Source organism: Pseudocercospora fijiensis (genome assembly GCF_000340215.1).
Source record: "Pseudocercospora fijiensis CIRAD86 unplaced genomic scaffold MYCFIscaffold_2, whole genome shotgun sequence".
NCBI classification, from domain to species: domain Eukaryota; kingdom Fungi; phylum Ascomycota; class Dothideomycetes; order Mycosphaerellales; family Mycosphaerellaceae; genus Pseudocercospora; species Pseudocercospora fijiensis.
The window spans coordinates 5,254,267-5,272,371 of record NW_006921533.1 but is presented as its reverse complement, the minus strand read 5'-3'; the positions used below and the strand labels follow the sequence as shown (position 1 = coordinate 5,272,371).

The following is an 18,105-nucleotide window of genomic DNA, read 5'->3' as shown; positions in this document are numbered from 1 at the left end:
GCAAAGCCTAGTCCGTAGCGGAGTAACGGGCTACGCTAGGCTCTAGCGGAGATACTACTAAAGACTATTATCTTTATCGATAGTCGCCCGGACGTAATCGCGCTTATAAATCGCGTTCGAGCCTAGCTAGTACTTCGGACTAAGGACCTATATCGAGAAAACTAGTATTATTAGGGAAATAGGCTTAATCCTATACTAAACGTTCTTAGAATTGTCTAATTCTATATATTAGCTATACCTATATACGATTAGGACCTACGGTTTCGTAAGTTTAGCGTAGCGGATAGTACTATCTGTATTATAATTACTACTACCGCCCTTAGCGTAGGCATTAATATCCGTATAGTACAAATCGTTATCTAGTAGGGTCTTATATTAGAGTATAACTACCTAAATCTTCGCTAGCGTCTCGGGCGTACCGGTCGGAATATAGTTCCTAGTAATCTTCGTAGCGAGGTATTCGTATTCTAGCTAGCGTAGATAAGGAATTTAGTATTCGTATTCTAGCTAGCGTAGATAAGGAATTAAAAAAACGGCTTAGGGATTAGCCGGTAGAGGGTAGTAAGGTCCGTAGCGGACCTCGCGTTGCCTATAAGAGCAAGTTCTAGGCGAAGCGGGAAGGATTATACTTAATACTTAACGTCGATCTAACTATAGATTTCGTAAGGAGTAGTACTTTAGTATACTTTAGAGGTATTAATCTATACCCTAAAACTTTCGTACTATAGGATCCTAATACCTCTAGTATCGACTCCTATATAGCACTTTATAGGCACGTAGATCTAAGATTTCGGTCTTCTAAATAGCGTAACGGCAAATGCTACCGGGTATATCCTAATGTCTACGAGGCTGCTATCTAAGAACTTAAGTAAGAAGATATTCGGCTCTTCGCCGGCGAGCATATTATTATATCGGCTACTATAAGCAGCATATTAAAAACTTGCTCTATAGATTAGACCTAGCCTCTTCTCTTTATTTATAAGCTTTTAAAGCTTCGTATAGTTAGCTTCCTAGATATATCTATATACCTCGATAAGGTAAACGCCTTACTCTTTCCCTATCCTAAACAGATTATCTAGCTCTACTATAGCCGAAGTAGCTAGCTTCTCGAGAATAATATGCTTCTTAGCTTGTAATACTTACTTCGCCTACTCGTAATAGAAGTTGTTTAGTAAGGCGATATAGATAGCTTGTAGATCGTTATCTAAGAAGAGCTTATCGAGCGAAGTATAAAGCTTAGTCGCTCCGTATTTAGATACAAACTTCTTAGCCTAGTTATATAGCTACTACTTGCTAGTTTTCTTTATAGCTAGGATCTAGGAATCTGTAATCTAATTCGTACTAATTATCCCGTACTTAATAGCTATAGTGCTATAGATTGTCGTAGAAAGAAATATTACTAGGCTCTATAGTACGGCTTTACTATAACTCCCCGTCTGCTCCTCCGCTAACCCTACTACTATTCTTTACTAACGACTTTTAGTGCCTTAAGACCGACGAGAAGAGTGTCCCTCTAAATATTATTATTAAGATTAGCAAAGCCGATAGCAAGTACGCGATTAAGCTTAGCGACGACAAGAGCAAGAATATAGGCAACGACGAGCTAATACGGTATATTAAGGAGCAAGTCGGATACGAGGAGAAGAGGTAGTCTAGTAGCGACGAAGCTTATAAATAGGATACGAAAAAGGTAGATAGTATACTTAAAGAGTGCAATAGACGACTTATAGAGTTATAATATAACAGAGGAGCAAAGTATAGTATAGATATAATACCTAGAAGAGCCTTAATATAGCGATAGCGCAGCTATTAAGCAAGACCTTAGGTTAACGTAAACCGAGGAACTAGTAGACTTACGAGAGCTAAACATTAGTTTTCTATATAGTCTTAAACTAGATATAATAAAATGTTAGCGTCTAAGAAAGCCTAAGAACTTTTAGTTGTCTTAATCTTAGTATATATAACATACGCGGCGGCGGGTCCGCTATCGCGCTAGTATTAACCTTAATCGGTATTGCCTTGAACTTAATTTTATAAGGCCGCCTTCTATAAGGCTATAAGCTCGCGAACGTCGTCTTTTGTTTATTTACAACTTTAAACTTAAGACATTACTTAGAGAGTTGTGTTTTATACTATATAACTAAATAATAACTAGTCGCGCTATATGCGGCTTATATCGCTATATTCTTACTTCCTCCAAAATAACGCTTATACTACGCCTTTAAAAACTACGAACAACTCCTTAGTAGAGCCGCGTGCCCGCAACCTTAGTAATAGCCGGTATATATCGATTGTACGCGGATATAGCAGATTCGGAAGATACACGGCGGAAGAGACGCTATTTCCTTTCTAGTACTACTAGCGCGTCTACTAGTAGTAGAGCCGTTACTAACTTAATAGGTTTACTAGAGCTATATAAGGATATTGCTCGAGCCCTAGTCGTAAGTAGCTCTACTTAGAAGTTTAATAGTAACGAGGCTCTCGCCCGCAAGTTATAGGCTTAGTTTAATACTAAGAATATACGGCCGCTCTAGGCTCTATCTTTAATATCTAATATACCGGTCGACTAGACTAGCTCGGCAAATTAAGTAGAACTAGAGGACGATATAGCACTTGCTCGCAAGCTATAAGCTAAGTATAATAACGAAAACGAGGGATATATCTATTAGGCGTAAGTCGCAACTTCTACTCTCTCTCCTAACGTTCGAGATTAGGTATTACGAGTAGGTTTACTATCTCTAGAGCCTACGGTATAGAGCGCGAAGCCTCCGTTAAATTCATTTACGTAAGCTACTTTAGAACCCTAGCTTCGGCCCGAGGAAGTCTGGAATAGTATTCGTAGCCTAGTCTAGCCTATTATTAGGCTAAAGTGTAATAAGTGTAAAAAGCACTTCTAGAAAAGTTAGTTTAATGTTAGTGCTCTTAGTTAATATATCTAGGGTATTACGTCCTAAATTGCAACTAGGAGTATAGTCCCTTATCTATTATATAGGGCGTCGCAATATTATAAACAAGCTCGTCTACTCTTAATATAGACGTTACTCGGCGACTTCGATAAGAAATTAAAGTATAATAAGCTAGATAAGAAGAGGTCTAGAAAGGTAAAGTCTAGAGGTAAGGGCATTAGTTATAGCGGCAACTCGAAGTATTCTAACTACGATTCGTCCTCTAAGGACTTCTATAGCCTCGAGGACGAAGACTTTCTAGGTCGAATAAAGAGGATAATATAGGAGATCGCTAGACTCGAAGCGGGCCTTCTAGACGGCATATTCGTTCGTTACGCTAAATCTTAACTATATATAATATAAGTTATTTAGAGGTCTATTAACACAGACCTTAATTACTAACTGCTTATTACTAGGAAAGCTCTTATCGTTAGCCTAAAAGAGACACTATATAAGAACGGCTTGTTCGAGTTCGACATTCTTTACGAAGCCTTTTTTTCTAATATTCTACTAAAGGTTGAGTTCCTAACGACCGGCGGCGGTAGGGTAGGTTTTAATCCTAACCTGTACCCCGACGGTAAGGTCTGCCTTTTACTCTTAGGCATACAGTCTAGCGAGCCGGAAGGATCTAAAGCAGAGTACGCTATTATAGGTTCTTATAAGTATCTAAGCGAGTAAGTGCTGCTTCTAGCCTATAATAGCAAGTATATATAATATTAACTTAAGCCTTTTAGTAATCTTCTGTGACAATCTATAGTAGAATAAACCCGGCCGAGAAAAAATCCCTAATTTAGATAAGTCTAATAAGATATATAACTAAATACTATACCCTTATACCGTACAAAATGCAATATTAGACTAGCTTAAGCGGCGAAAATACTTATCCGTACTAGGCAAACCTATACAATCTGCTACTAAGGATTCTATTATCGACGCCGACCTAAGTATCTAGGATAAGATCGTTAAGCGGCATTTCGACGATAATACGGAAGACATTATCGCTACCGTTAGCAAGTAGGTAAATAATATCGGCCTACCGCCGACTTTAAGACGCCGCCTACTTAGAGGATTTAATATACCTACTATAGGCCTTTATCCTCTAAGGAGCAGCTTATTTCTCCCTAGAGGCCCGTTATATAACCCTTTTCTATAGAGTGCTATAATATACCTATTCGTAGGCGAAGGGTATCCGCTCGGAGGGAAATATAGCTTTGTACCGGTTAGTAAAGCTATTGCTTACGGTATAATATCGCCGCTTAATAGCAATAATTCAAGCGTATAGAAACCTTCGGTACCGCTCTTATCGAGCTCTGATATAGCGTTTAGAAAAGGCCCTTTTGTTTATCCGAAACTACTAGTACCTCTATTACCGAGCCCTAGTATAGCGATTAGAAATAGCTCTATTATTCCTCCGCAACTACTAGTATACGGCACTATAGCGCATACCCCTTAGCCGCCGGCCCCGCTAGTTAATAGCAATGCTTTAAGCGTATAGCAACCTCTAGTACCGCTACTACCGAGCCCTCCTATTCCTCTGTATCTACTAGTATATAGTATTATACCGCATCCTCCCTAGCGGCTTCTATCGCTATTAACTAAGGAGATTAGTGCGACGATACTATCCGGTATTAGACCGGAAGAAGAATAGACCTTAGAATAGTAGGCTAAGACTAACGGAACTTCTAGTACTAGGTTGCTAGGTAACAACTTAGTTAAGAAGTTGCGTAGTGCGATTCGGAAGCTAAGGCTTAATTCTACTAGTGCTCTGTTCTACTAGATATAAGAGAGTAATATATTTGAATTACTACGTCTTTTAAAAACGCGTTCGTTGTCTAGATTTATAAAGCATTATATATATATATATATATATATATATATATATATATATATACATAGATAGCATTATTTAATTATTTAGCGTAGAAAACTTTTCTCTTAAGAATAAGGAAGGTACTATTATCGTATTAATTACTATTATGTTTATAATACTATATATTAGTAAGTAGTATCTTCTAAAAGCTATAGTAACCTAGCTAGCTAGCTATTCTCCTATAACTATATATTAAACTTAATATAAGTCTAAAATTCCTCGGAATCTTCCCTATCTCTATTACTACTTTCTTCTTTCCTACTATTACCCCCCTTACTATTTCTTAGAACCTCCTCCTCCTCCTCCTCCTCCTCCTCCTCCTCCTCCTCCTCCTTCTCCTCCTCCTCCTCCTCCTCCTCCTTCCCTTTAGCTTTTATAGGAACTAGAACCGGAACCGGAGCAACTAGGGGTTTCCCGAATTTCGCCTACCGTAATACTATTCCTTCGAAAACGTTCTTCTTCGGTTTTATTTTCGTCCTTATAGAGTATTCTAACCTTATAATTAACCTCTCTATCGCACTTTTAACTTCTATTCGACGTAAGTACGTCGTACCGGCATTACGGATTCTAGACGCGATATAGTTTAATTCTAAGACAATAGCGTCGATTTAGGTATTATAGAGTTTTATAGCAGATATTGCTATAGTAGTAGTAGTAGTAGTAGTAGTAGTAGTAGTAGTAGTAGTAGTAGTAGTAGTAGTAGTAGTAGTAGTAGTAGAGAAAGGTAAGGGTTATCGTATATGTAGAGAGGAGTCTAAGGTTAGGGGATAGAGGTCGGACTATAGAGTAAAGCTAGAGGAGATTATAATATCGAGGATATCGATTATTATAAGAAGGAGATTAAAATCTATCTATTTAGATATTAAGAATTCGGGGGCGGAGTAGAGGGTTATAAGGATTAAGTAGAGCTAGTCTTAGGTTTCTATAGTTTTTCGGGAGGGGATAGTAGAGAAGTATTCTAGGGTAAGATAGCGGCGTAGGTAGCAGGAACGGTTAGCACTAGCAGGAAGTAAGGCGACAATTCGATATCGTATTAGAGTGTTAAGATAGTTAGGTAAGAAAAGGGTGCTAAGAGCTTCGGTAACAAGTATTTTAAATACTTATTTAAATAGGTCGGCGAGTATCTTTTTAATATAGAATACGACTTCGTAAGCAAGGCTAACAGTTTGCTTAATATGCTTATCGATATCAATTATAGCGAGGTCTAAGAAGGCTACGGTCGTTATTAAGGGCGCTGCGTCCGGTATAATACTATCCGATATAGGTACGGAAACTTAAACAACGCGTATTATATATCTTAGTCTAGCAGTTGTGCGCGAACACTATTACAGGAAGTCTAAGATCAGTATATATATAGACAGTCTAATGGGTTTGCATCGATTACACTTACGGTCATAGCTCTCTGGAGTGTAGACTTCTTTCAGGCTTTCGAGATACTCCAGAATAATCTCAAGTGGCAATTGTGTTGTCCCGAGTTTTATGACTTCCATTGGCTGGCCGTGATGTGTGGTCCCAGGATAGCAAGTCTGTACGCCGGCTCCAAAGAAGTATTCGATGCCACCGAACACCAAGGCTGTGTGGTACACTGCGTCGATCTGGACACCAAGGAATTGGCGGGACATGGCTCTTGCCATGCCTCGTGTGAGGTCATATACGTAGAGTTCGATCTCCATGTTGGATGGCCCACGAAATGTGCTAAGCACACGAGATCGAGACAAAAGAGTGGTGCCGGTGTTGTTTTCTCCGAAGCAGTAGATGGGGTTTACATACGGAAGGCGTGCAGGCTGCGCTGAATGACGAGGCTTTCGCTTTCGGGATCGCGAATTTGACCCTTGCCGTTTGCCCCTTTCCAGCTCACTTTCCGTATCGTCAACCTCATCTGCTAATCGCCATTGCCATCACCTTCGTCTCCCTCAGATTCTGGCTCCTTCTCGACATCGATCACATGAAAATATATACACCATTCCACTCTGTTTCCCGATCCCGCCTTGGAGCACTCAAAAATATTGATCTGGTCAATGGTCTTTACGCCTAATCAAACAGGAGATGTCAGCCGAAGATCATAATATGAAGATGTTGCGTTCTCACCAAGTTCTTTCTTGTGCGAACAAAGCATCCACCAAACACCTTTTGCATTTGCAACGGACAGCACAGCTCTAGCTTGCCGTGTCGAAATGTCGAACTGGTATCCCGGCCACTGCTACTGTTAGCACTGCTCCTTGGAGACCATTCCTGCGAACGCTGCACTTACTCTATTAGTCTCGCGATCAAGGCTATCCGATTCGATCACCGATTTCAGAACTGCAAGAACGCCGTCATCGATGACATTGTGCTGGAAGACATGGTTAATGTTGAAAGCTTGATTGCCCAACTTCTTAATGGTCTCCGTGAATCCATTGAATACGAGGTCGGACCACTGCTTCAATTGAACCATCTTCTCGCGCGGGAAGTCCAAATCTTGGTATTTGTAGCTCCATTCTGGACCGAAGTTCACTTCCGCAAGGACAGTCGCCTGCGAGGAGCTGAAGCGATTCTCGTAGCTGGCTGCGAACAGTCAGCGAGATTCGCATCTCGGGAGAGGAGACACATACCATGTGTTGCCGGAATCTCAGGCGTTTTGCCATGTTCTTGATACAAAGAAATCCAAAGTTCCTTGTCGGTCTTGATGTCCAGTGCCGCAAAGGCATCATTAAGACCCATTCCTGCAGGACTCTTGTTGGGGGTGTACTCTGTGATCCACCCGTACTTCGACTCCATCTCCTTGATGGTCAGCACGAATTGTGATTGCTCAGCCTTGCTATCTTCGAGCGACTTCTTCAGCATGCAAAGCACCTTGTCCCCGTAGCGAACTCTTTCAGCGCACTTGCTCGTCCCACTTAAATCGAGGTTGGCCCAATCGCACTCCTCATAACGCCGTGTGAGATCAGTCGCATGGTGCAGGTATCTTTCTTGGCCCATGGACTGGCTGCCGGTGACCCATTTTGACAGAGCATGGTAATCGCCATAGCTACGAGCGATTTGCAATGCGACAAGCACGATAACAAGTATCAATGCGCACAGCGCTTGAAGTAGCACCGAGCGCCGTGTGCGAGGCATGTTGGCAGTGTACGTTGTTGTCCGAACCTATTGAGTCAAAGGTCTGATGAAGCGTTGTTGACTCGATTCTCAACGATATGCAAGATGTGTTGGTGGACGAGCAGTGGATTATATCACATTCAACACAATACATAAATCAGGAGCTCACATGCATCTTTGCTTGTGATTGCGTCGAAGTGAAGCTAAGTGAGCAATGTGAGAAGAAGACCACATGAACCTGAACGGCACCCGATCGCCGCAGTCCATTGAAGAGACTTATGTCCGAATCATGTTTGATGATACATTCTACTACGCCCCTATAGACCATGACGGGGCTTCTTGGGCGCCAAATCAACTCCAACTTTCAGATTGCTAGAAATCACAGGTTCTTGTAACCATGACCAGATCCAGTATGTGCTCCATATCATGTGCCTCCGCAGATCTGCTTCGTGGCTGTGCCTCATGCCGGGAGCTGTTGAATTTTGAAGGGTCTTCATGTGCGACTTCAGTATGCTTAGTAAGAGATCCAAGAGTGTTGACGTTCTTAAGGTCGAGGAGCTGCGATAGAGGCGGTAATCGATGGACAGCAAGCGACACCAGTGCAGCGGGTACTTTCAGCACCACGAGATGCTGGAACAGCGTAGACAGTAGGCCGGGCATCTTTTTCATTAATGCTTGGTTCCTTAGACCAGCTGTCTTTGACTAAGGTAGTGTTAGGTATTCGATCCGGCGAATGTATGCTTGATCTGTTAAAGTAGTAAGGAGTAGAAGTCCACTAGATCAAGTTCTTGTTGTGTGTTTGATTCGGTGGATCGAGGCAGCGAAGTCAGATTGCGAGCTTGGACCCTTGAACTGGTGAGCCTGAGTGTGTAATAGCATGTAATACATCTTCAAAGTGAAGCACATGCTGAGCGGAGCTCTGCCAGACTTTTGAGCCGAACATATGTGATAGCGAAGCAATTGAGTCCATCCGCTGGTTCTGGTAGCGTCCTACACTTCGAGGGTCATCCGCGGTGGCATTAAAATGGCACAAACCTTGGAGAAGTGTTGCAGTAATGACACGAGAGGCGTCAGCCTGACAGATTCCTTGATTGAGAAAATTGCTTGCCTCAGTTCTTTTAACAACCACTCATATCATGCTCGTTACGCGTATGAAACTTATGCATCTCCAATTTCAATGTAGATACAGTACTGGTCGAATGTACCGCTGCTCGCCGTTACTGCAGGACAGTTGAAGATAGTGATTGCCTTGATGGTCTTGATGCCAAGATCTTCCTTGTGTGTAGCCAAAAGCCATCCAAAGCCCCTGACATTTGAGGCTCCAAGCAGAGCGTAGAACTTGTTGGGATCAGGATAGTTTGGAGTAAATTTATGACCAGGCCACTATAGTCAAGCGTCAGAGAGAGAAGAATTTGATGTTAGTAAACCATGACAAGTAACTCACCGGCCGGAGATCACTGGCTTCATCCACCTCCAAAACCATCGCAATGGCATCCTCCATGTCCTGTCCGCTGATAGCGTAGCTGAATCCATGCTTGATCTCTCGGAGCTTTTCTGGCTGCTCTTCTTCAACAGTTGCGTAGTCCTGCAAGCATAGCCCATGTACGTCGGACCATTGGCGAAGCTTTGGTAGCTTGGAGATTGGCATAGGAGCTGGTTTGCGATTTTTGTTCATCCAATTTGGACCAAAATTCCACACACCGACTATAGCCCCATCGGCCAAGTTGACAAAGTTTCTGTACTTGGCGTTGGTACGTACGATCGTTGCAGTTGAATCAGTACTACCAGCGGGTACATTTTCTGAATGGGTCTGCTCAAGGTTCACCCACTGATCGTAATTCGAGGAGATGCGGAGCTTTTGGAAGGCAGTCTCCAGACCTGTGGTCTCGGTTCTGAATTCTTCCGCGCTGGCCAGCTTGTCGTGAGTCTCCGTCCAACCATTCTCATGCAGAGCGTCGAAATCCTGGTATTCAGATTGTTTGACGCCATTGCGGGCGTTCATCATGCAGTATATAGCTTTGCCGTTTCGTACATAAGTCTGACATTGGGTAGGGTTTGGAGTGTCGGACCCAGCAGTGCTCCAGTCGCATCTCGCGGCGCGGCGGAAGAGATGAGAAGCATCTGCATTTCCTGGGAAAGACTGCAAGGCTTGGCCTGAGCGGCTGTGTAAACGCGGTGATGAGGCCCTTATCGCGGCAATAATCAATATCGCCGCCACGACTGCAATGGAGACCCATCTGAGCCATGAGAAAGCGATGCGGCGCATCTCGACGGCTGCCTGATGTTCTGCAAGCAAGACTTTGATTGTGTGACTGCTGTCGTGGGATCTCGCGTCTGCCTATGATCAGTGGTGTGTTGTGGTATGAAGATTCTTTATCGTTTGGCCCTAAATGAGTGCGCATGTGAGGCATGCAAAATCAGTAGTCAGCTGGCTTACGGCTTCCAGTCGCATGTGACGGAGGCTGAAATTTGACCAGCTTGTGACAAGTCATCGTGTCCTGTCCGAAGCAGGCCGAAGGTGTGACAGAATTTGCGCTGACTGTAGACAGTTGAAGCTCTTCAGTAGGCCACTGAGATATCGTATAGACGAGGACTTGATGATACTGAGGTCAAGAATTGGCAAACGGGCCATAGCTATGTGTCTATCGGCCGATTCTTCGATTTTCATGTGATATCTTCTTCAGCGTCGCTGTGCAGTGATAGCAGGGGCGACAAGAGAGTAATTCTGCTTCGCAATCACACCTAGCAGGCTCCAGATGATAGTCGCTAGTCATGTTGATTATGGAAGAAGAGCACAGCAAGAGACGCGAGGTGATGTTGGAGGGATCATGGGCTTGGCAGATGAGATGAGTCAGCATCGCTTTCACAGGCGTGCGCGGTACAGCTATGCCCGCACTTTCCACACATTTTTGACCATGTCTATCTACGACACTGCAGCGAGTAGCGACTCATACCATCGCTCGTGGCGATGGTCAACAAAGCGCACGCGCCTCGGGGCGCCAACAAGCCGGGCAAAAAGCCAGCGGCAACGACGTTGAACGGCGAGGACAGCAGTTTTATAGTGTTTGGGAACGACAACGACAAGCCGAAGAAGAGCAAGAAACCTACAGATGGTAGTCATGCCGCAGCCACTACTGGCGCCAGCAAAGGCAAAGCAGCAGCAGGAACGAGTGGCGCTTCTCCTGCTGCTGAGCCGGAACAGAAGAAGCCAGATACCAGAACGCTGATCGGAGGTGCATCATGGACGGGCAAGCTGCCGCAGACCATGTTCAATGAGCACTGCCAGAAGCAGAAGTGGGAGAAGCCGGAGTACACCATGCGTGGAAACACCAAGACTGGCTTTACTGGGGGCGTGATTATCAAGCAGAAGAATCCCAAAACCCACGAAATCACCACTCTACCTCCCATCGTTCCGCCTAGCGACTATCTCAAAGAGCGAGGCACTCAAGAGACCGCCGTCGAGGCTAGGCACTTCGCTGCCGCATACGCCCTCTTTCGTGTCAGCAATATGAAGAATATCCACATGATGCTCCCGCCAACATATCGAGACCTGTGGAAGGGCGACTTTCAAGACTTGAAAAGCACTGCGGTAGCTCAAGGCCAAGGCTACTTGTATGAAGCAGACCCCTTTTCGGCCAAGAAACAGCACGACGAGGCGATTGTCGCCCGAGAAAAGGCAAGAGCAGACAAAGCTAAGCAACAAGTGGAGGACAGGAAGCTTGAAATTGTCAGTCTCGACGGGCAGGTGCAGAGCAAGCACGTACTGAAAGGCTGGATGCGCGTCCCCAAGGTCGAGATGGGCGTCAAGACGCGACGTGAGGTCGAAAGACAGATCCGTCGAGGAGGTGCATGGAATTTGCATGCTGTTCAAATGGCGATGCACGAGCGTAAGATGGTTATAGATGATTTGTCCAATATAGGCTTCCGGAGAAGCCACGTCGAAGAGGCGGCAGAGCTTTGCAAGGACCGAGAGGAATGCTTGGAGTGGCTCCTCATCCACGTGCCCGAGGACGACCTGCCAAAGTGGTGTCTGCCTGAGAATTACCTTGCTGGTGTGAGCATGGCGAGCGGCGACCTGAAGCGAGAAGGTCAGATCAAACGCTTAGCGGCGACTGGTTACTCACCAGAACTGTGCGCGGACATGCTTGAGTTGCACAAAGGGGACGAAGGTCGCGCGGCAGAAGCACTGCAAGCGCGCCTATTAGGCCAAGAATTCATGTCGACATCAGACGCGACACCTGATAACGAAATTTGGGACGAGGAACTAGCCACTTCAGAAGCAATATTCGGCGACAGATTCACTAATCATGAGAGGACATGCAGTATCATGCTCGAGCTACAGACTCCCTCAAAGCAGCCCATTATTATTCGAGCACGACCACCTAGCAAAGGCTATCCGAATGCCCTGCCCGTGCTCGCAATTGAAGCAGCTTTGCCCGCATACGTTCGCCTAGCGATCTTGAAGCAAGTCCTTACAGCAGCGTCTAGCGACTTCTTGGGAGTGCAGATGCTTTTCAGTGTTGTGGATTGGCTCGAGCAGAACATACCAGCCATCATCGATCAGCCTGGAAAGCTTAGTGAGGTGGCTAGTGCAACTGCAACTTCCACGATAGAGGCCTCGAAGCCAGCTTCCAAGAGACTTCATCGACAGCCGAAGCCGATATCGTGGACACCAGAATCGCCATTGAGCCAGAAGACACTCGAAGAATGGACCGCCAGACAATCGTCGGCTGAGCAGCAGAAGATGCTGAAGGCAAGGAAGAATCTGCCGGCCTGGTTTCTGCAAGACGAAATCGTGCAGTCTGTTACGAAGAACCAGGTCACTATCATATCTGGCGAGACAGGTTCCGGAAAGTCGACTCAATCCGTTCAATTTATCCTCGACGATCTAATCAAGCGTTGCTTCGGAGCTCAGGCCAACATCATTTGTACACAGCCTCGGCGGATTTCCGCACTTGGACTTGCCGATCGGGTCGCGGACGAGCGCTGCGTCAAAGTTGGCGATGAGATTGGCTATGCAATTCGTGGCGAATCGAGACAGAAACAAGGCGTGACGAAAATCACTTTCGTGACAACCGGTGTCCTTCTCCGTCGGCTGCAGACTTCCGGGGGCAGCACTGACGACGTTGTGCGCAGTCTGGCCGATGTGAGCCATGTCATCATCGACGAAGTGCATGAGCGGAGCCTCGACACTGATTTCCTTCTCGTCTTGCTTAGAGACGTGCTCAAGAAGCGCAAAGATCTTAGATTAGTGCTTATGTCCGCCACGCTTGACGCACAGACTTTCGAGACCTACTTCAACTCGTGTTCAAGCGTTGGCAAAGTCGATATCGAAGGGCGAACACATCCAGTCACAGACATCTATCTGGACGAGATTGTACGATTGACGGGGTTTCATGCGGTGCCCGCAGATGAGGACTCAATGGCTGAGCTTTCTTTGGATGATCGAACGCCGGGTGACTCGGGCTACAACACACCTCGATCACACACACCCAGCATAGGCAATGCCTTGCGAGCCGTTGGCACGAGGATTAACTATGATCTCATTGCACGAACTGTGGAGTTCATCGATCGAAAGCTTGGCCATGCTGATGGTGGTATACTCATTTTCCTGCCCGGTGTGGCCGAGATTGACCAGACTTTGCGTGCCCTGAAAGGTGTACCAAACCTGCACACTCTGCCACTACATGCATCATTACAAAGCGTGGAGCAGCGCCGCGTATTCCCCCGGGCGCCACAAGGTCTTCGCAAAGTAATAGCTGCAACTAATGTCGCCGAGACTTCTATTACCATTGAAGACATCGTCGCCGTCATTGACACTGGTCGTGTCAAAGAAACCAGCTTTGACCCTGTCAACAACATGGTGAAGCTTGCTGAGGTATGGGCATCTCGTGCGGCTTGTAAGCAACGCCGTGGCCGAGCTGGACGAGTCAGAGCTGGCGAATGCTATAAGCTGTACACTCGCTCAGCCGAAGCGAAGATGGCCGAAAGGCCGGATCCCGAAATCCGCAGAGTGCCGCTTGAGCAGCTGTGCTTATCTGTTAGAGCCATGGGCGTCTCTGATGTCCATGCGTTCTTAGCATCCGCTCTGACGCCGCCCGAGAGCCTTGCTGTCGAAGGTGCACTCCAATCACTGTGTCGGATGGGTTGTACGATAGCATGGATCTTACCGCTCTTGGTCGACACTTGTCAATGATTCCGGCTGATCTTCGTTGTGGAAAGCTGATGGTCTACGGAGCGGCATTCGGCTGTCTAGACGCTACCATCACAATTGCTGCCATCTTGACAGTCAAGAGCCCGTTCGTCAGCCCGAAGGATAAGCGAGACGAATCCAAAGCGGCCCGGAGCAGTTTCGGGAAAGGTCAGGGCGATTTGCTGTGTGACCGGTCGGCGTACGAAGAATGGTCCTCGCGTCGTGCAGCCGGCGAGCCGACATCATCTTTGCGCCGTTGGTGTGACGACAACTTCCTCAACCATCAGACACTCATGGATATTTCCACGAATCGAGTTCAATACCTCGCATCTCTCCAAGAGATAGGGTTCCTGCCATCGGAATATCGACACGGTAGCCGAGTATCCCAGGTGTACAACCAGCACAACGGCTCCGAAGCATTGCTTCGAGCGCTGATAGCCGGAGCATTCCAACCTCAGGTCGCGCGTATTGATTTTCCAGACAAGAAGTACGCTGCCTCCTCTTCTGGCGCAGTCGCAGTCGACCCAGAAGCTCGTATGATCAAGTATTTCAACGAAGAGAATGGCCGCGTGTTTGTGCATCCGTCGTCGACACTCTTCGATGCGCAGAGCTTTCCAGGCAACAGTGTGTATATGTCATATTTCACGAAGATGGCCACCAGCAAGGTGTTCATCAGAGACCTGACGCCGTTCAACGTTTATGCATTGCTGATGTTTGGCGGCAAGATTGAGATCGACCCGCAAGGACGCGGACTTCTTGTCGACAGCTGGGTCCGGCTCAGAGGTTGGGCTCGAATCGGCGTGCTTGTTAGTCGCATGAGAATGATGCTTGACGAGCTCCTTGAGAAGAAATTGGATGACCCTGCTCTGGAGATGGGCGAACACGATGTGGTTAAGGCAGTCAGAAAGATGGTCGAGTTGGATGGGCTGGATCGATGAGCCAACTCCCCGGCGTGATTGCCCCGAAAGCCCGACATTCCTGGTTGATGAGCTTCCAGGGATTCTGCTAAGCGTTCTCCGCTCCAGAGGCGCATAGAGCCAGTGCATCGTGCGCTCCCATGAATCGAGATCACTCGCCCAGCCGCATATGGCGCAGTATCACCGAGTTCTCTACGACTCGATGCTGGATTGTCAAGTGCTCAGTACCAGAATGCTCGCTGGCATGCTGTGCTGTGCTGTGCTGTACACCCCACTGGCAGCGGGATGCCTGCTATGGCAAGTTTATCGCAGCCCAGCCGAACCTCAACCCCACAAGCGGGGCGTGCTTTCCGAGGTCTTCACATACAATCAGGCGAGCATGCTGGTGAGCGATGTTAACATTTCACCTCTTCTCTTCTCCTATTGTGTCGCTGTAATTCGCGCATACCGCATTCCAAGATGACCGCCGCCATCACCATGGAAGGCGGCCAACGCATCTATCATCATCCATCGCAGCGGCACGTTGACATCCCATCGATGGATTTGCTGACCCTGCTTTTCGGTGCGAATCCATACATGTGAGCTCAGGCTTTGCACTAAATCCCTTCTTTAGAATCTGAGCACAGCCTTGCACAAGACGATACCATTCTTCACGTCGAGGCGGATGACCCAGAGAACAAGCTCTCCAAGGCTGAGCTTTGTAAACTCCTCCAGAACATCGCACACGGATTGCGGCACCGATTCGGCATCGGACGTAGCGGCCCCAATAAGGACACAATTACCGTCATCTCATATGGCCAGATATTGGCTCCAGCCCTCCTATTTGGCATCATTGCCGCAGGAGGTGTGTACTCTGCTGCAAGCCCAAGTTCCACTGTGGCAGAGCTGGCCCGTCAAGTCAAGATCGGCAAGTCCAACCACATTATATGCGGAGCTGAGCACAAGGATGTCGCAACGGCAGCTGCCAAAGAATGTGGAATCTCGCTGAGAAACGTTCTGGTCCTGAACTCGGGCAAAGGAGCATGGAAGCTGGAATCCCTGGAGGGACAAGTCAGCGCCATCTCCAAGTCTAAGCTGAAATGGCGGCAGATCTATGACCCAGCCGTGCTGAAGGAAAGCCTCGTTGTTATCCTATGGTCCTCGGGCACAACAGGTCTGCCCAAGGGCGTCATGCTTAGCCACACCAACTTGGTGGCCGAAACATATCTGATAGCACTGTCAGGCCGGCAATGGGCGGTTCGTGAGACTGAAGCGGGCAGACCACCGGAACCGAAGGAGTATCGCACGCTTGCGCACCTCCCCATATCTCACATTGCAGGTCTTCATGGATATTTGATTGGCCCAATTTACTCCGGCTGCGAAGTAGTATGGATGGGGAAGTACCGGTGGGACGACTTGTTGAGGAATTTGAAGCGATACACGATCACAGTGCTCTATACCGTTCCATCAATTTGGCTGCGGATCAGCAAAAGCCCAGAAATTGGGCCCGAGCATTTGGGTAGTCTAGAAGGTGCGAACACGGGTTCCGCCCCAATGGACGCGGAGCTGCAAAAGGCCAGTAACGCTCGGATTGGTGATGGCAAGTCGATATTTGTTGGGCAGACATGGGGTCTTTCGGAAACGACAGGAGCAGTCACAGTTCAACCTAAGGGCGAAGTTGACGACACAGGCTGCATTGGATCCATTGTCCCAACCGTCGAACTGCGCATGGTTGATGACGATTTCCGGGACGTCGAACCGGGTCAGGAAGGCGAACTTCTCGTTCGAAGTCCACTGGTGACTCGCGGATACTTTGATAACCCAAAGGCCACTGCCGAAGCCTTTCATGAGGGATGGTTCTGCACAGGCGATATCGCTGTGTTCCGGAATGGAAAGTTCTACGTGGTAGACCGAAAGAAGGAATTGCTGAAGTATAAGGGCTTGCAAGTTGCGCCTGCCGAGATTGAGAATCTCTTGTTCACGCACCCGAAAATTCGAGAAGCGGCTGTCGTTGGCGTTCCGGCTCCCAATGATCCGGGAACGGATTGGCCAAGGGCATATGTGACGCTCGTGGAAGGTGAGAAGGCAAGTGAGGACGAAGTGAAGGAATTCGTGAAGCAGAGGCTGGCGCCATACAAGCAATTGAGAGGGGGAGTCGTGTTTGTAGATGAGATTCCCAAGAATGCTGTTGGTAAGTTCTTGCGGAGAGAGCTGAGGGAACGAGCAAAGCGGGAGATCAAGAGCCAAGGGGCGAAATTGTAAGGTGAGTGAGCGCCTTGAAAGTGTGTCGCAGTCATGTTGAGACGTATACTGATTATGATGTTAGACACAGCGTCCGTGCGATAGATCTGATAGCCAAATCACTGCCTCAGAGCTCACTTTCATCTCTTCATTGAGTCTACAGACAAGGAAAGTGCGACTGAACTTGCTAAATGCTTTGCAGACCAACACAATATCATACGCGCATTAAGTGACCGGCTATTCCTCGCAGACGTCGGCCGAAGCAAACCGACAGCACCAAGAGCAGAAGCAATCTTCCAGCACACAGCACATGCCAGAATTGCGAAAGAAGGATCAATGACCATGGACCACAAACTGCTTCATGCGAGCACTGCCTGTGGTGCAATGTTGCTATCCCTGATTTTCCTCACATCTTCTAGCATCTTTCCTCACGTCCTATATCAAGGCACACATGCGCGACACCATACTCCCGCCAGGCGAAACATTGCCAAGCGCTGGCAGCCGTGCGACTGGAAGGCGGCCGCAGAAGCTATCAAAGTCAAGCCTTTTGATCAGTTGGACAAGACCTGCGAGCTACCTCTCAATACCGGCACAAATCTTAATTGCATGCTCACCGGCGCCGATGCAGAACAATGGGCATCAAAGTGGACAGATGAAGACAAGATCAAAGACAACGGCTGGGATGATCCTTCCGACGAACCTGAATACGAGCCATACGACGTAACGGACATGGGCCTCGACAAGTTCTTCGCAGACCTGGATATCTCAACAGAACCAGAGGATTGGGTGAATCTATTCCAATACCACTCCTCAGATAGCCGCGATCCGAACACTGGGGAAGTCTATCCCAAGACTCTCGCACGATATTCCAATCACTTCAACATC

General features: G+C 47.1%; 6 protein-coding genes across 6 annotated transcripts; 2 read left to right on the top strand and 4 right to left on the bottom strand.

The window, feature by feature from the left end:
* Positions 1 to 782: 782 nt before the first annotated feature.
* Positions 783 to 932, bottom strand: MYCFIDRAFT_45274 (uncharacterized protein; the record flags this gene model as incomplete). Its single annotated transcript, XM_007924319.1, has 1 exon — positions 783 to 932. A coding segment is annotated over one exon (150 nt), but the record flags the coding sequence as incomplete, so codon positions are not given.
* Positions 933 to 6,117: 5,185 nt separating this feature from the next.
* MYCFIDRAFT_84605 (uncharacterized protein) lies at positions 6,118 to 6,488 on the bottom strand (the record flags this gene model as incomplete). Its single annotated transcript, XM_007924732.1, has 2 exons — positions 6,118 to 6,137; positions 6,206 to 6,488. 2 exons carry the CDS (start codon positions 6,486 to 6,488, stop codon positions 6,118 to 6,120), a joined length of 303 nt encoding a protein of 100 aa, XP_007922923.1.
* Positions 6,489 to 6,710: 222 nt separating this feature from the next.
* On the bottom strand, positions 6,711 to 7,480 carry MYCFIDRAFT_181964 (uncharacterized protein). Its single transcript, XM_007925534.1, has one exon. It carries the CDS (start codon positions 7,247 to 7,249, stop codon positions 7,022 to 7,024), a length of 228 nt encoding a protein of 75 aa, XP_007923725.1. The 5' UTR covers positions 7,250 to 7,480; the 3' UTR covers positions 6,711 to 7,021.
* A 1,568-nt stretch (positions 7,481 to 9,048) lies between these two features.
* MYCFIDRAFT_194524 (uncharacterized protein) lies at positions 9,049 to 10,382 on the bottom strand (the record flags this gene model as incomplete). Its single annotated transcript, XM_007925533.1, has 4 exons — positions 9,049 to 9,273; positions 9,335 to 9,523; positions 9,650 to 10,224; positions 10,328 to 10,382. 4 exons carry the CDS (start codon positions 10,380 to 10,382, stop codon positions 9,049 to 9,051), a joined length of 1,044 nt encoding a protein of 347 aa, XP_007923724.1.
* A 476-nt stretch (positions 10,383 to 10,858) lies between these two features.
* Positions 10,859 to 15,021, top strand: MYCFIDRAFT_84602 (uncharacterized protein; the record flags this gene model as incomplete). Its single annotated transcript, XM_007924731.1, has 3 exons — positions 10,859 to 13,346; positions 13,407 to 14,036; positions 14,129 to 15,021. 3 exons carry the CDS (start codon positions 10,859 to 10,861, stop codon positions 15,019 to 15,021), a joined length of 4,011 nt encoding a protein of 1,336 aa, XP_007922922.1.
* Positions 15,022 to 15,420: 399 nt separating this feature from the next.
* MYCFIDRAFT_54081 (uncharacterized protein) lies at positions 15,421 to 17,353 on the top strand. Its single transcript, XM_007924402.1, has 3 exons — positions 15,421 to 15,562; positions 15,614 to 17,242; positions 17,306 to 17,353. Exons 1-2 carry the CDS (start codon positions 15,460 to 15,462, stop codon positions 17,239 to 17,241), a joined length of 1,731 nt encoding a protein of 576 aa, XP_007922593.1. The 5' UTR covers positions 15,421 to 15,459; the 3' UTR covers position 17,242; positions 17,306 to 17,353.
* Positions 17,354 to 18,105: the final 752 nt, after the last annotated feature.

Bases quoted from the DNA above. Each gene is read 5' to 3' on its own strand.
- MYCFIDRAFT_181964 (XM_007925534.1), bottom strand. From the start codon at position 7,249: ATGGTTCAATTGAAGCAGTGGTCCGACCTCGTATTCAATGGATTCACG.
- MYCFIDRAFT_54081 (XM_007924402.1), top strand. From the start codon at position 15,460: ATGACCGCCGCCATCACCATGGAAGGCGGCCAACGCATCTATCATCAT. The intron at 15,563-15,613 runs GTGCGAATCCAT...TCCCTTCTTTAG, and splicing joins TTTGCTGACCCTGCTTTTCG to AATCTGAGCACAGCCTTGCA.